This window comes from Sus scrofa, chromosome 18, assembly GCF_054392235.1.
Source record: "Sus scrofa isolate SSC_HxYL_T2T_F1_AM1 chromosome 18, Sscrofa_HxYL_maternal_Yorkshire_Landrace_v2.0, whole genome shotgun sequence".
In the NCBI taxonomy this organism is placed as follows: domain Eukaryota; kingdom Metazoa; phylum Chordata; class Mammalia; order Artiodactyla; family Suidae; genus Sus; species Sus scrofa.
Genome location: NC_139400.1, coordinates 10,397,590 through 10,412,321, shown reverse-complemented (window position 1 = coordinate 10,412,321; position 14,732 = coordinate 10,397,590). Strand labels below are relative to the sequence as shown.

The following is a 14,732-nucleotide window of genomic DNA, read 5'->3' as shown; positions in this document are numbered from 1 at the left end:
TCCTCCCCACGTTCGCAGCCGCAGGCACTAGCCCTGGGAGTGGGGGACACGAGTAAGGGTTCGTACCTCGGGGGACAGCCTGCCTGTTCAGGGGTTGACTGTAAAGGGTGGTGTCCCAGTAAAGCGATGTCCTGCTGTAGGAAAGCCTCTGGCACCTGTCCCTTTGCCCATTCACGTTGTAGCCAGAGAGACTGTTTGGGAGGCCGGGTCAGTGACATGTACCCTCAGGCGAGGGGCCCGGACCAAGTTCTAAAGCCCAAATCTGCCAGAGGGCGGGTTTGTTTTAGCTCGGGGGCAGCCCGGGCTGGGAGCCCAGGCGGGAGGAAGTGCAGGGGCAGGGCTGGAGCAGTGCAGGCGGGACGCCGCCCCCCGGGGAGGTGGTGAGCCAGCCGTTCTTCCCCCAGGCTTCGAGGAGGCGGCCAGCGAGGAGTTGGAGCCTGAGGAGGAGGCGGTGGAGGACAGCCAGAGCGACGAGGACAGTGAGGCTCTGGACGTGATCTCCAGCGAGGAGCTTGAGCTCCTCAGTGACACTGAGCCCAGCGAGGGCTGCAGCGGGGGCGGGGGCGGGTCCCCGAGCGAGGACTTGGAGTTTGTCTCCAGTGAGGACGAGGCCCAGGCCAGTCCTGGGGACCCGGAGGAGCTCATCGAGGAGCTGCTGGGCGAGGAGCTGCCGGGCGAGGACGGTGGGCCTGAGCTCCTGGCTCTGCTCGCGCCCCTGCCGCCTCTCCCGCGAGGCACCGGCCTCCACCACCGAAAGTGTATGTAGAATAAAGCACATCTGCTGCCAGTGCCCGCCAGCTTGGAGGTGACTGAACCAACAGGGGTGGGGGGCCCTGGGAGCCTCTGCCCTCTGGCTGCAGCCCCCCCCCCGCCCCGGGAGTGCCTATGGAGCCTGGAAGCCACGCCGAGCCAGTGTCCTGTGGCTACCCTGAGAGCTAAGCTCCACGCCGGAGGCCGCAAGTTTGAGACGAGGGTGTGGGCAGGGCAGGTTCCCTCTCCAGGCCTCTTTCTAGCTCCTGCTGGCTTCTCATGGTCTTTGGCATGCAGGTGGCATCTCCCATGGAGTCCCCACTACAAGTGTGTCCCCGTGCGGTTTTCCCGTTCGGTGAGGACACTGGCGATTCGGGATGGGGCCCCTGAGCCCGTCGTGATTGCGTGGTCCGCAGAGGCCCTGTGTTCCAGTGAGGTTGTGTTCCCTGGCCCTGGAGGTTAGGAATTGCACGGGATGTGCTCTCACGTGTAAGGAGCTGTCTGCACGGTTGAGAAGCAGCGCGTGCCGAAAGGGGAGAGAAGGGACGCTTTGAGGCGAGGCCGAGAGAAGGTCAGGGCAGCCTAGCGCACGGCGATGGTAGAGGTGCAGCAGTGTGGGCGGCCCCGCAGGGGACCAAGAGCTGCAGCGGTGCCTGGTGCTGCACGTCCCCACACGCGTGTGATCGGGAAGAAGGCAGGGAGCAGGACTCCAAGGCCCCGCAGAAACAGGGCTTAGGTCTCCTGCAGGAGTTGTTAAGGTACTTTTTGTGTGACTTTGAACTGACTGCAAAGCCCCAGTTCAGCCCCTGGTCTTGGAGGAACCCTCTGGGCCCCTGCTTGTTCCCCCCCCCCTCCCCCACTCTGGGGGGGGGTGTTGTGATCTGGTGAGATGATGGTCTTAGCAGGAATTGCTCTTCTGTCTGTATTTGGGGACTCTTGCATGTGGAGCTCGCATTTGAAAGGAATTCACTTTCACTGAAAATTAGCTGCTAGGGAGTTCCTTGGTGCCTTAGCAGCCTTGTCACTGCTATGGTGGATCTGATCTCTGGCCCAGCAACTTCTGCATGCTGCAGGCGCAGCCAGAACAAACCTCATCTGCAGCGAACACGGGTAGGTACCATGCTGGTGAGCCTCAGCCTTTTGGTTGCTTATCAGGGTGGGCTTTAGGTTTCTGACCCCACCCCCCACCCTCGCCCCCGGGAGGAGAGGAGAGGGTCATTCTGAGAACTTTTCTGGGCCCCCAGAGCAGTTCAGCTGTTTGGTTCCCCCAGGGGAAGCCAGCACCCTGCCTCAAGTTGGCTTTGAGGGTCTTTATGTCAGGGATTCCTGCGTCCCTTGCAGGGCGTGCCCACAGTCCCTTCCTCTGGAATTTCGGTCCCCCTGGTTGAAGAGGCTCTGTGGCCGCAGGTGCAGGGCGAGGTGGGCTTGCCCACATGCAGGGAGGCTGAGCAGGTGCAGCACCACCTGTGAGGCGGTGAGATGGCAGCAGAGGTGATGCAGCCAGAGGGCGACTCTGTCACCTCCAGGTTCCTCCTGGGAGGGGTGGTGCTCTCGGGTGGGTGAAATAGGACCATTTGGATAGATTTTTGGTACCATTAGAAAACAGAGGACTCCAACCCAGACTACAGTGTAGCTAGAAATTCTGTTTTGTAGCAGAATCATTGTGTTGGAGCAGGGAAAGCACGTTCATTTGGTGTCTGTGACGACGTGCTTCCTGCTTGGCACTGGACCGGTGTACCCCAGCACCTAATGTGATGCTCTGGCAAGTTCTTAGCTCCCGACTCTGTTGATTTGAGATTCCTTTCAGATACGTTCTTTTCTACTTCGGAACATGGAGAGCGGTTTGAGTTGCGAAGGAGTGGTTGTAGCCTGTGGTATCGGGGTTACTGCAAGACCCTCTCGTTGAAGTCTTCTGCTCCCGGAGGCCTTCGCATTTCGAGCGCTTCCCCTTTGCGAAGGGTTGCTGTATTTTCGCTTTGAAACTGTGGTGTAACATGACTCTTTTCCTTTGTTCGAGCTGCCCAGGGTGCTGCTTAGAGCTTGTGGCGTTTTTCTTTTTGTGCAGTTGTTCTGTGTGGCCTGGTGGATTGAAGGGCCTGACTGGTGTCACAGTGCAGGCCTCTCTCCCTGCTTGGGTTTGTATTCCCTGAAGTCTTTCCTTCAGGACCTGGGCGAAGGTGGTTGGTCACATGTAGTCATGGCACCTAGCTTTGCTCCTGCTGGCGTTCAGCGTGGGCCAAGGCCCTTGACTAGGTGTGGTTCTTCAATATATCAGATATTGAATTTTGGTAAAATTGAAGAGGATGTATGGCTCTAAACCTGTTAGGACTTAGTTTTTTCTTGTCTTTCTGTATGTAGGTAGGTATGGCACATTTTGCACTCAGTTTTTCACAACATCCAGTTCTCTGTATTTTTTGTCTTGAGTTTGATGTTACTTACATTGTCAGTTTTAGTATTTTGTAAATAATCACATTGATGGATTTGGTTTGGTATTTCCAAGAGAAGAGCAAGGTCATAGGTGGTTTGAAAGGTGTCTGGTCATCAAGGATGACCAGAACCCAGAAAGAGTCAGATCTTGGGCCTGTGCCTGTTGCCCGCAGCATCGGTGTCTCAGAACGTGGCATTGTTGCCATATGCAAAGACCTGGCTAAGACATGGGCAGAGTGACCATGGCCATGTCTCTGAAAGTTTTCTCATCTGTATTTAGGTTCCCAGAGAGACAGATCTAGCAGGGTATGTATTTCTGTATCTCTGCATCTCTTCTTAAAGTAATTCAGTATGAGGAGTCGGCTCGCTTAATTAAGGAGCCAGACACCTTCAGAGTCTGCAGAGCTGAGCCCAGGTTTGGGCCCCGAGGCCGCCCGCTGGAAGAGCCAGCGGCCTTCCGTTCAAGGGCCCGCAGGCAGGAGCGCTCTCCTGTATTTGCGGGAGGGTCGGTCTTTCCAGCCCCTCAGCTGATGGGAGGGGCCCAGCCGCACTGGGGAGGCCAGTCTGCTGATGTACACGCTGCCCTCACCCAGCAGCCCCTCAGGGACACACCCAGTCGCTGGGAACCTGCGGCCCCTTCAGTTGACACGGAAGCTGCGCCTGCGCACCTTGACACCCCTCCTCCCGAGCTCCCTCAGCCCGGCTTCCTCGCCAGATAAAGTCGAGGGCAAGGTCACAGTTGTGCGGCCGTAACTGTGCTGCAGCCTTTCCCCAGACAAGAGGGCGGCCCTTGGGTTTGCCCTCGGATGTCCCGCTGCGGAGACACTGGCACAGAGTCTGCTCGTGGCGTGACGTGACTCGGGGGTGAAGAGGCAAGGAAGCGAAGATGTGCGTGGTGTTTTTGGTGTATCTGCCCCAGCCCCGTCGTGACGGATTAGGAGGAGGTCCTCCGGGCGTGACAGCCTCTGTTTCTGTGACAGGGCCTGCGGTCGTGGCTGGTAACTGCCTCCTCCTACCAGGGCCCCGTGCCCTCTGCCTTCAGCAGGCACTGCAGCTGGCTGTGGTGTCCCCTGCACCTGCTGGAGTGAAGGCAGGAGTACTGGGTGGCACATTAAGACTTTGTGGTTCAGCGGAAATGAATCCCACTAGTATCCATGAGGATGTGGTTTGATCCCTGGCTTTGCTCAGGGGGTTGAGGAGCCAGCATTGCTGTGAGCTGTGGTATAGGTTGTAGACACGGCTCAGATCCCACGTGGCTGTGGCTGTGGTGTAGGCCAGTGGCTACAGCTCCGTTTAGACCCCTAGCCTGGGAACCGCCATGTGCCGTGGGAGTGGCCCTAGAGAAGGCAAAAAGACCAAAAAAAAAAATGTATATGTATATATAAACAAATGTATTTATCCTCTTTAACCTCAAAATAATAATACAACATGCAATATAAGAATTTGACAAACATGAATGAGCTAGGAAGGGGGTGGGGGGAATCAACCTTTGTCTTGCCACCAGTTGAAAGTCCGCTATTGACACTGTTCAGATATTATACCTGGGGGGGTGTTCTCTGCCTTTTTCTAAAGCGGAAACGGTGACCATTCAAAAGCCTCGTTTAACATGGTGTCCATTTACTGACCTATTTACTCTTTGGGAAAATTAGGTTCCTTTCAATTTCTCCTATAAATAAATATTTCCGTCTAGATGCTTTCATGATGCATACTGCCAAAACAGCAGCAGCCAGTAATGGAAAGCTCTCAGTAAGGGTTTATCTCAACTCACAGTAACACCTTTTAACATGTTTTTCTAAGCATGACTTTTTTTAAAAAATGTGTTTTTCAGTGTGACCATGCCAGTTGTAAATGAGACTTTTCGGGGTTAACTGTTGTGACTTTAACACCTGAAATTACATGTTAAAATTTGGTGACTACTTCAGTTGTAGAAAGTCCTATTTAAGCTGTGTAATATTAATGGAAAATATGCAAGTTAAAAGATTTTTTGAAGATACAAGAAAATGGCAACTGAAAAGCTACTACTGGCCTTGGTCTCATAACATACTACTCAGCTGTCTCTTGAAAGAGCTTCTGAAGAACATAATTTTATAAATATTGAAAGTCTTAATTTGGCTCAGCTCAAACCAGTTAGTAGTGGTATCACATGGACACCAGTTTAAAAGCCTCGTGAACGAACAGTCTTTAAAAAATTTAGTTGCTTGGAGTTCCTATTGTGTCGAAGTGGTTAACGAACCCGACTAGGAACCATGAGGTTGTGGGTTTGATCCCTGGCCTCACTCGGTGGGTTAAGGATCCAGTGTTTCTGTGAGCTGTGGTGTAGGTCGCAGACGCGGCTCGGATCCTGTGTTCTGGCTGTGGTGTAGGCTGCCGGCTACAGCTCTGATTAGACCCCTAGCCTGGGAACCTCTGTAGGCTGCAGGTGCAGCCCTAGAAAAGACCAAAAAGAAAAAAAAAAATTGCTGTATGACCCTTAAGAAATTATAACTGGAGTAATTGTTAACAGCAGTAATAAAAAGAAAATGACAGAAGGACACAATCTGATTCCAAATTCTAGAGTGCAGGAGAGCAGCGTGGTTTAGGAATTCGTGTGTGGGTAGAGAAGGCTACAGCGTGGCCGTTCAGTTCTTTCTAATGTGACGTCTTGGGAGTGATGGAGAAAATTGCCGCACTGGGAGTTTAAGCTGTGTTGGGGCGTCGGATGAGTGTTCATTACTTGCCACGTATGGGGAATGGGCCCCTGCAGGGATGTAGGCCATGATAAGGTCAAAAGCAGCTGACTAAAGGGAATGCTTGGGTTTTATTTGCACAGAAGGCATTCTCTCTAGAAAGTTCAAGGAATGTTTGTAGCTTGAAAGTTTACACCTCCTTCTGTTTATCCTTCTAAGTATTGTAATAATGGGCCTGTAAGCCCTACTCACAGAGCAGCGTGCAAGTGAATTTAAAGTCAGTCTTTAGGAGTTCCCGTCGTGGCGCAGTTAACGAATCCGACTAGGAACCATGAGGTTGCGGGTTCGGTCCCTGCCCTTGCTCAGTGGGTTAACGATCCGGCGTTGCCGTGAGCTGTGGTGTAGGTTGCAGACGCGGCTCGGATCCCGCGTTGCTGTGGCTCTGGCGTAGGCCAGTGGCTACAGCTCCGATTCAACCCCTAGCCTGGGAACCTCCATATGCCGTGGGAGCGGCCCAAGAAATAGCAACAACAACAACAAGACAAAAAAAAATAAATAAATAAAGTCAGTCTTTAAATGATGGCATTTACTGGGAAAGGTGGGGATTCAGTTGCAGACTGAGCAGACTTTGGGCAACGGTCTGGTCGCCCAGTGTCCCCGGGGCTGGCCGGTGGGTCTCTGCCTTGGGGTTGCACGTGTTCCTTCCTCCAGCACTGTCGTCTTAAGACCTAGAAAGTGACTAGTTTCTCTGACCGTTTCCCTCCCGGGCCCATTTCCTTGCTTTGAGAGAGACTTTGTTTGGCCGCCTCCTGCCCTGGCCTCACTGTGAGCTTTCCTGCTCCGTGTGTGAGCTGCGCTGTTGTAGGCTTGCGGCTGTTTTCTGTACCTCGTGGGACAGTGTGTTTGTTATGAGGCATTAACCCATCTTCCCTTATTGCAGCCCTGCTGTGGAAAAGCAACCTTGCATAGAGATTTCCCAAAATATTTTTGTTTCTTTCTAGAAGACCCATTTGAGGACTTCTTTGGTAATCGAAGGACCCCCCGTGGAAGCCGGAGCCGGGGCACGGGATCCTTTTTCTCTGCTTTCAGCGGATTTCCCCCCTTTGGAGGGGGCTTTTCCTCTTTTGATACAGGTACGAAATCCTTAGACCTGCTCTCCAGTGCTCAGTGTGGTGCCCTTTGGGTTGGGCAGTTTGAAGTACATGTATGCCTTTTGGGAGAAGAGCTTTGTAGATCTGCCAATATTTTTTTATGTGTACAAATCTGGGCTTAGTAAAGCAACCAACCTTTTCCTTTCTCCCTAATCTTCCCCAAAAATGTTATATATATATATTTATTTATTTATTTATTTATTTTTAATTTATTTTTATTTTTTAATTTTTTAATTTTTAATTTTTATTTTTTATTTTTTATGTTTTTTAATTTTTAAATTTTTTTATTTTTTATTTATTTTATTTATTTATTTTTATTATTTTTTTTACAAAAATGTTATATTTGAAAATCCCCTTCTGATCCTCATTACTAAAGGCCAACATTAATGAAATTCCTGGTTAAAAGGAGTAATTTTTTGGGGGGGGTGTAAATAACTGAAATAACCAATCTCATTGAGTCCTGTTTTTTATCTAACCTCAGCAGTTGGGGGAAAGAAAAAAGGGGGGGGGAGATCCAGTGTCCTAGGAGACTCCAAGTTGGTGGGATTGGAGGTGGGGCTTCTTTGTGCGTGACCAGGGAGCCTCCTGGTGAGGTGTGGTCACAGGGGTACCCGCTGGAGTCCGTGCACACGGTGTGACACAGCCTTGTGTTTCCCCAGAGGCGCTGGGGCCTTGGCCTTTCTTTGTGGAAACCCACCTCGTTCTCTTAGGACCTGCTGGTTTTTCTGGTTCTCTCTCTCTTTTTTTTTTTTTTCTGCCTTTTTAGGACCGCACGCACGGCATGTGGAGGTTCCCAGGCTAGGGGTCCAGTCAGCGCTACAGCTGCAGGTCACCGCCACAGCCACAGCCACGCAGGGTCCTTAACCTCCTGAGCAAGGCCAGGGATCAAACCCATGTCCTCGCGGATACTAGGCAGGTTCGTTAACCACTGAGCCATGACGGGAACTCCTCTTATTTTTGTTTTGAGTGCTCTGTGGGGAGCCCTGGAGTTCTTAGAGGACAGACTGCCTTGTCAGGAGCCCGAATGGCCTCCCCTTCCAACGCTGTGCTCTCGCCGTCTGGGTACCTCTTCTGTCTGATGGGACTTCGTTAAAGGGCAGTTTGGGGTGTCCCTCTCTCCAAGAAGCCCTTGCCTTAGAGACCACGTAGTGTGCTAAAGCATAACGGCGCAAACGAAAGCCGGTTACAAATCACCCGATTACAAATCACCCGAACGGCCTGCGTTGAGGAGGCGCGTGGCTCGTGTGAGGCGTGCGGCGGGGGTGGGGAGGGGGCCTCCAGGCTCGCCTCGAAGGGGCCCCGGGCAGAGTCGTGTTAAGGTGAGTAAGATGTCTGTCGTGACGTGGATGTTTCGGGACGGGATGAGTCGTAGGCTCCCTCAGCAGCACCCCAGGCTCAGCACCGCCGGTGGGTTTGCACGGCTGGGGCCTGTCCAGGTCCATGCCGTAGCCGACTCTCGTGTGCTTGAGGATTGGATCCATGCTTGACCAGCTCATGATGTGTCGTGTGCTTTCGAAAGCGACTTAGCTTTTGTGGGATTCAGTTTCTTTCCCTTGGTCACATTGCAAGGAGGTCAGAAGCAGGCTGGGCGTGCTAGTCTGTGGTGGGGAATTGGCCCCATTCCTATGAGACGCGTGCTCCCACGTTGCTCAGCCACCCCTGAGGGGCAGTGCCCGGACCCTCTTCTCCGTGCCCCGGGTTCAGATGAGAGCCCCCGCCCTGCCGTTCTCAGGCGGACTTCAAAGCCTGTGCTGGACGTAGTCGCCGCTGACCTTTGTCTCCTCTCTTCCTCCAGGATTCACTTCCTTTGGTTCCCTAGGTCACGGGGGCCTCACTTCCTTCTCTTCCACGGCGTTTGGTGGCAGTGGGATGGGCAACTACAAATCGATATCCACTTCGACTAAAATGGTCAACGGCAGGAAAATCACCACGAAGAGGTACGCTGGTCTTTTCCATTTCATATTCCCGACAAGCGGTGGTTCGCCTTGTCGAGGGCGAGGCTGGGTTCAAGTGAAGTCAGCCTGGTGCCGGGAGCATCTTCACCTCCCACGGGGGCCTTTGACTTGAGTCTTTAGCTTGAGGTCCTGTGTCAGACACTGGCTTTATTTAGAGCCGTGTTTAACGCGTCACTCAGTGGGTTTGCCAGCGCCCTTGGAATGGTAAAATGGACCACCACTCGCAGGCAGGCCCTGATGGTTTTGACTCCCCGTCCTGTGCCGTACCTAGTGTTCATCTCGCCAGTGTCGGAGATGAGCTGCGTCTGCCACGGCGAATCCTTGCAGAAAGAGGTTTCAGCTGCTGGTTCTCAGCCGCCAGATGAGCGATTTCAGGCATGTCTAGGCAGGTCCTTAAAAAAACGCATGTCTGGGTCACATGATATTTGCATGACGACGTTCTTGAGCCTGTCTTTCCCCCCAGGATTGTGGAGAATGGACAGGAGAGGGTGGAAGTTGAAGAAGACGGCCAGTTGAAGTCCTTGACGATAAATGGTAAGGAGCAGCTGCTGCGCTTGGATAACAAGTAGCTCGACGCACGCGGGTGGCAGCAGTGTTAACTCTAGCACACGCCGTTTGCGGATTAACAGGAACATTTTTTTGAAGATTTCAGACGAACTCGACTTTCAGTATAACTGTACCTAATCTAAAGTATTTATACACAGCTCATCGGAGCCTATTTGTCATAGACTTTTGAGTTTATTGTTGGGACCACGTAATAGGACCATTTTATTTTTTTGTCTTTAAACTTGTTGTAAATCTCTGTATGCACTTTGCTTTTTTATTAAACGTAAGCCAAGGTGGCCGTGACTCTTCCTCCACTAACACCAGCACGGACCTGCTTTTCCATTGTGTTTGAAACGTGAGCCAAGTAGTGTCAGCCTGCTGTGAAGTTAACATTGCCAGGACGAATCTTCACTAAAGTAATTTCAGTTTTTCAGTCTATAGTAGTGAAAGATAGTAATGCATTAATGGTGATACATTTCTGGTTTAATATAAACTGAGGATGTTTTCTAGTTGTGCATGAATGCGGGCAACTTAGTAAGTTTTGACAATTGTTTAAATATGTAATGTTAAGCTTAGGTTTAAAAAAGTAAAGCTGGTAAACTGGGTCTTTGTCATTTGCTTAAAAAAAAAAAGAAAATAAATGCAAATGTGTTTGGTGCATTCTTTCCCAAGGGGGCGTGGCCTCCTGTGTCTGTGTGACTTTGTGCCCGGGCTCCCAGAGGCCCCCTGTTCCTGCCGCATCTGGACATTAAGGTGGTGCCAGTTCAGTTGCCTGTGGTCTTCCCGAGTGTTTGGAGACTGTGTGTGGAGGGTTCCTCTCCGTGTGGCGGGATGACGCATCCGTCACGGCACAGTCTCGCGGAGTCACGGTCTGTGGGGAGGAAGCAGCGGCCGTCCAGGCTTCCGTCCTTCAGGGTACGTGCTCACCTTCCAGGTTACGGTCGATGCAGCTCACTGAAAGACCACGTGCTTGGCGAAGTCACGGAATGATGCCGGGTGGGCACCCAGAAAGGTGTTTCCTCTGTTTTGCCATCTCTGTGACCTGTCAGGATACCTAGACATCCAGCTGGAGGAATATTAAACTAGAGTTGGGCTGCATTCGTCACCACCCCGCTTGAGTTTGTTTTGGCACGAAGCAGTGTGAAACTGCTAGAAGAAGCTAGGTTTATTTATTTATTTTTTTCCTTTAAAAAGGTGCAAACTCGAATGGAAGTTTCGGACAACTGGACGGAGGAGGACGGGGCTCGGGCGGGGGTGCGGGCCTCCCACACAGCGGCAGGTGGCGTCGTAACGTCTGGTTTCGTAGAAAGGCTGCTGCTGTGGTTGCTGCTAGGACAGGTGGGGTCTCGGTGAGGAACTGAGAAACTTCGGTGGGCAGCTGTCTGCCCTTGACTTGGGCTCGATGTTTCCGTGGAGTGGCAGCCGACCGTGTGGTCAAATGGACCTGAGGCTCTCTTGGGACGCTGGTGAGTGAAGAGGAGCCTCTGGCTGCCCGGTGAGAGGGTTGTGGGTCCCCAGCAAGTGTTCCTTGGAATCGTGGTTTCTCAGCCGGTCTTCTTTGGGTGTTGGTGGGGGGGAGTGGTCTGGGAGCCCCAGCCGTAAACAGTTACCCTGTTGCGGGTGCAGGTGAAGGGATGTTGAGGGGAGTGGCTGTTCCACCCACCCTGAGAGTTGGGAAGCTGGCTGCTGCTTGGCCCTGAGCTGATGCTGCTGGCCCACCTGAGGCTTTTGGGTCGTGTGAGGTGCCACCAGGCGCTGAGGATATGGAACCCAGCACCGGCCGGCCCCACGGCCCGTGTTTCCCTGTCCTCGGGCAGGGCCGGGCACGGTTGATCTATGGTGAGCTGGAGCGAGGTGTCTGCCGAGTCCTGCACCTTGCTGCTGGCCCCTGCCAGGAGGGGACTGGGTTCCTGTTGCTTCTGAGGGCCATTGGCCAGAGTGGGTCAGTCGCTGGTGTGTGGCTGGGTCCGTTGGCACCATTGTGTCCTGGCCAAGAGTCCTGGCAGCGAGACTCTTCCTGGGACAGTGGAGGGGTGTGTGTGTGTGTGTGTGTGTGCTTGCATACAAGGGAGATGCCCAGAAGGAGAATCGGGTCAGGCACATGCATTTCAAGCTGGTGATGGTCAGTTGCCTTAAGTCCTTTGCTGGGTGTGTGCTGACATGACTTTTGCTGTCAGTTGTCAGGTTCATTTGACTGGTGGAGGGTGTCCTGGTGGCCTTTGGTTTGAGGTTTGGCTCTATGTTCCATAACTGAACAAGTCTGCCTTTTTTTCCCGTGCTTTCGCTGATGTCCGTTTGCTGCTTTCATTTACTTGGAATGTGGGCAGCGTCGAGACCCCCTCCCCGGGGTTCTTGCTGGTGTGAACATCCAGCAGCTCTCGCGGACGGACCCGGACACCCGTGTCCCTCTGTCCGTGTGGTGGTGAGTGCGGATTTGGCTCCTGCTGAGGGGGCAGCTGGTGTCACACGCTGCCTGGGCTCTTGGACCTTGAGATGAGAAGCCCAGTCACCTCAGGCTTCCCCGACCCAGTTAAATGCAAGTAACAGGTGGATCTTGGAGAACCCTCGACATCCAGGGTCAGTGCTGCTCTTTCGCCTATTGTACAGAACGTGCAGCTGTGAAGTTGGTGCTGTTTGCGTGTGGGTGTGCACGCTCCTGGAGGAGTACCGGCTGGAGCAGGTGTGTGTTCCTTCTCCTTGGCTGTTAACAGCCGGTAAGAAAATGGGTTTTTATGTTGCCGTCTATCCGGTTACTTTACTGTGCTCACGGCAGTCCTGTGATTTGTCCTTATTTAAAGATTTATGTTTTTTACAGTTAGAAAATGCCACACGTCTTAGGTTTTAGCCCGTTTTTTCTCATCTGATCATTTGTCCTGAGACTGGGCCCTCTGCCCTGTTCCCCGCTAGGCCGACGACCTCAGTGTTTGCTCCGAGGGGTTAGGTGCTTCCTGCCAGGCGGGTGGGGCCTGGCCGTGGGCTCTTGCTCTTGGGTGGTCTTTGCTGCTCCGCTTCCCCAGTTAGCCATCCTGCCTATAAAGTCATCTGGGCTCGGAACCTTCCAGCTGCTGTCATTAAACTCCCGGTTCGCTTACTTTCTCTCCTCAGGGGAGGTGGTGCCTTTTCTGGACGTGTCTGGGGCTTCGGTCTGTCTGTGGTTTGATGGCTTGCTCCTCCTGACTTTTCTCTGTCACATCTCAGGTGCTCCAGGGGCTTAGCAGCACCTTTTAATATTTTCCAAGCCTCTTTAGTAGTGAATCTTCAGTTTTCATCTTTTTTCATCCTAGTCTTTGTTAAGTGCACTTCTGCAGAATGTTGATTTGCAGTCTTTCGGTTCATAGATAAGAGTTGTTTTTTTTTTTTTAAGGGCCACACCCGCGGCACATGGAAGTTCCCAGGCGAGGGGTTGAATCGGAGCTGTAGCTGCCCACCTACACCACAGCCACAGCCATGCAGGATCCTTAAAGCCACTGAGCGAGGCCAGAGATCAGACCCGCACCCTTAAGGCGACGCATCAGGTTTGTTGCCACTGAGCCGCCGTGAGAACTCCAGGTCAGAGTTTTTTTTGTTGTTGTTGTTGTTGTTGTTGTTGCTATTTCTTGGGCCGCTCCCGCGGCATATGGAGGTTCCCAGGCTAGGGGTTGAATCGGAGCTGTAGCCACCGGCCTACGCCAGAGCCACAGCAACGCGGGATCCGAGCCGCGTCTGCAACCTACACCACAGCTCACGGCAACGCCGGATCGTTAACCCACTGAGCAAGGGCAGGGACCGAACCCGCAACCTCATGGTTCCTAGTCGGATTCGTTAACCACTGCGCCACGACGGGAACTCCCCCAGGTCAGAGGTTTTGAAGTGACTGTTGAGTTCCGCTTAGCAAACACGCTTCACTGTCGTTGGTTCTAGCTCAGTCGTGTTTTTACTTCCAGTTCTGTGGCCTGTACGACAGCTTTGTTTGGAACGTGCGGTTCTGGAACAACCAAGTCTTTACCTGGTCGGTTCTGTGACCTTTTGTTCTATTGTTGTTGTGTTTTTGTGTGTGTGTTTCTGTCTTAGTTATTTCTGCTTCTGTATATTTATCTTCTAGAAGTGTTAAAAATATTAGTCCATCTAGAATTTTTGAGTGAGGTAGCATCTCATTTTTATTCTCTTCTGTGGGCGGCTGTTTTATCCTTTCCTCACTGTGACATCTGATTTAGTTCTTCATAATTTGCATGTCTTTGGGTATTTCGGAGGCAGCTCATCAGGGTTCTCCTAGAATGAGTACGTTTTTAAGGACTGGTGTTGCCAGCGGGGAGTGGCCCTTAGCCGCTGTGGAGAGCAGCTCAGTTTATCCTCACCCAGTGTGGTCAGACCCACAAAAGGGCGGCCAGGGGCTGGAGATGCCATCGAAAGGATGAAGCTTTCTGAGCAGCTTTTTGGGATCGTTTTTGTACTTGAATGAAGCCCCTCAGTGGGTGTACAAATAGGCAGCAGCCTTAAGGGCGAGAGTTTTAAGGTTTCCCCCTCAAGTATACCCCTAAGACTTTGGGAGTTGACGCGCTCTCTAGTGTTGCTTTCAGTTTTCCTTTGAAGAGGGTCTCCCGGGAGTCTTTTCCGGTGCGCCCCTCCCTGGGGCTGCTTCGTGGACACAGCTCAGCTTGGCTCCCACGTGGCTGGCGTGGCAGGTGAGGGTTGCGGGCACTGCCCGGCCTCGGTGCTCTGTGCCGCCGCAGGAGGCCCCGCAGGAACACTGGCGTCCACTGCTGGAGTTCCCCTCGAGGCTCAGCGGTAACAGACCCAACTAGTATCCATGGGGACACAGGTTCGATCCCTGGCCTCGCCTCAGTGGGTTAAGGATTCTGCGTTGCCATGAGCTGGGGTGTAGGTTGCAGGTGCAGCTCAAATCTGGCGTGGCTGTGGCTGTGGTGTAGGCCGGCGGCTGTAGCTCCAGTTCAACCCCCAGCCTGGGAACTTCCACATGCTGCAGGTTTGGCCCTAAAAAGACAAAAATAAATAAAAGCAAAATAATGCAAGAGTTCCTCGGCACACGTGTGCTTAGTCTCTAAAGTGTGGTTTTTAAAAAAACGTATTGAACAGGTGTCAGTATCAGGAAGAAACTAGAATCGCTCATCCCGAGCTCCCCAGCTCACGGCACCGCCGGGTCCTTAACCCACTGGTTGAGGCCAGAGGTTGAACTGGGATCCTCACGGGTACCAGTTGGGTTCTTAACTTGCTGAGCCACGACGGGAACTTCCTCCTGA

The 14,732-nt window shown here is 52.6% G+C and overlaps 1 protein-coding gene across 8 annotated transcripts in view; it reads left to right on the top strand.

Annotated features, from left to right (window-relative positions):
* The window catches only part of DNAJB6 (DnaJ heat shock protein family (Hsp40) member B6), a 55,070-nt gene that overhangs the window by 26,576 nt on the left and 13,762 nt on the right, over positions 1-14,732 (top strand). For 2 of the 8 annotated variants that reach the window (XM_085005043.1, XM_085005044.1), the window contains 4 exons: positions 405-758; positions 6,848-6,976; positions 8,790-8,931; positions 9,413-9,483. In XM_085005043.1, coding sequence (XP_084861169.1) covers positions 405-758; positions 6,848-6,976; positions 8,790-8,931; positions 9,413-9,483 — 696 coding nt within the window. Of the gene's footprint in view, positions 1-404; positions 759-6,844; positions 6,977-8,789; positions 8,932-9,412; positions 10,156-14,732 lie in introns of those variants that run through there. The other 6 variants (XM_021079275.2, XM_085005046.1, XM_021079274.2 and 3 more) reach the window with 3 other exon arrangements.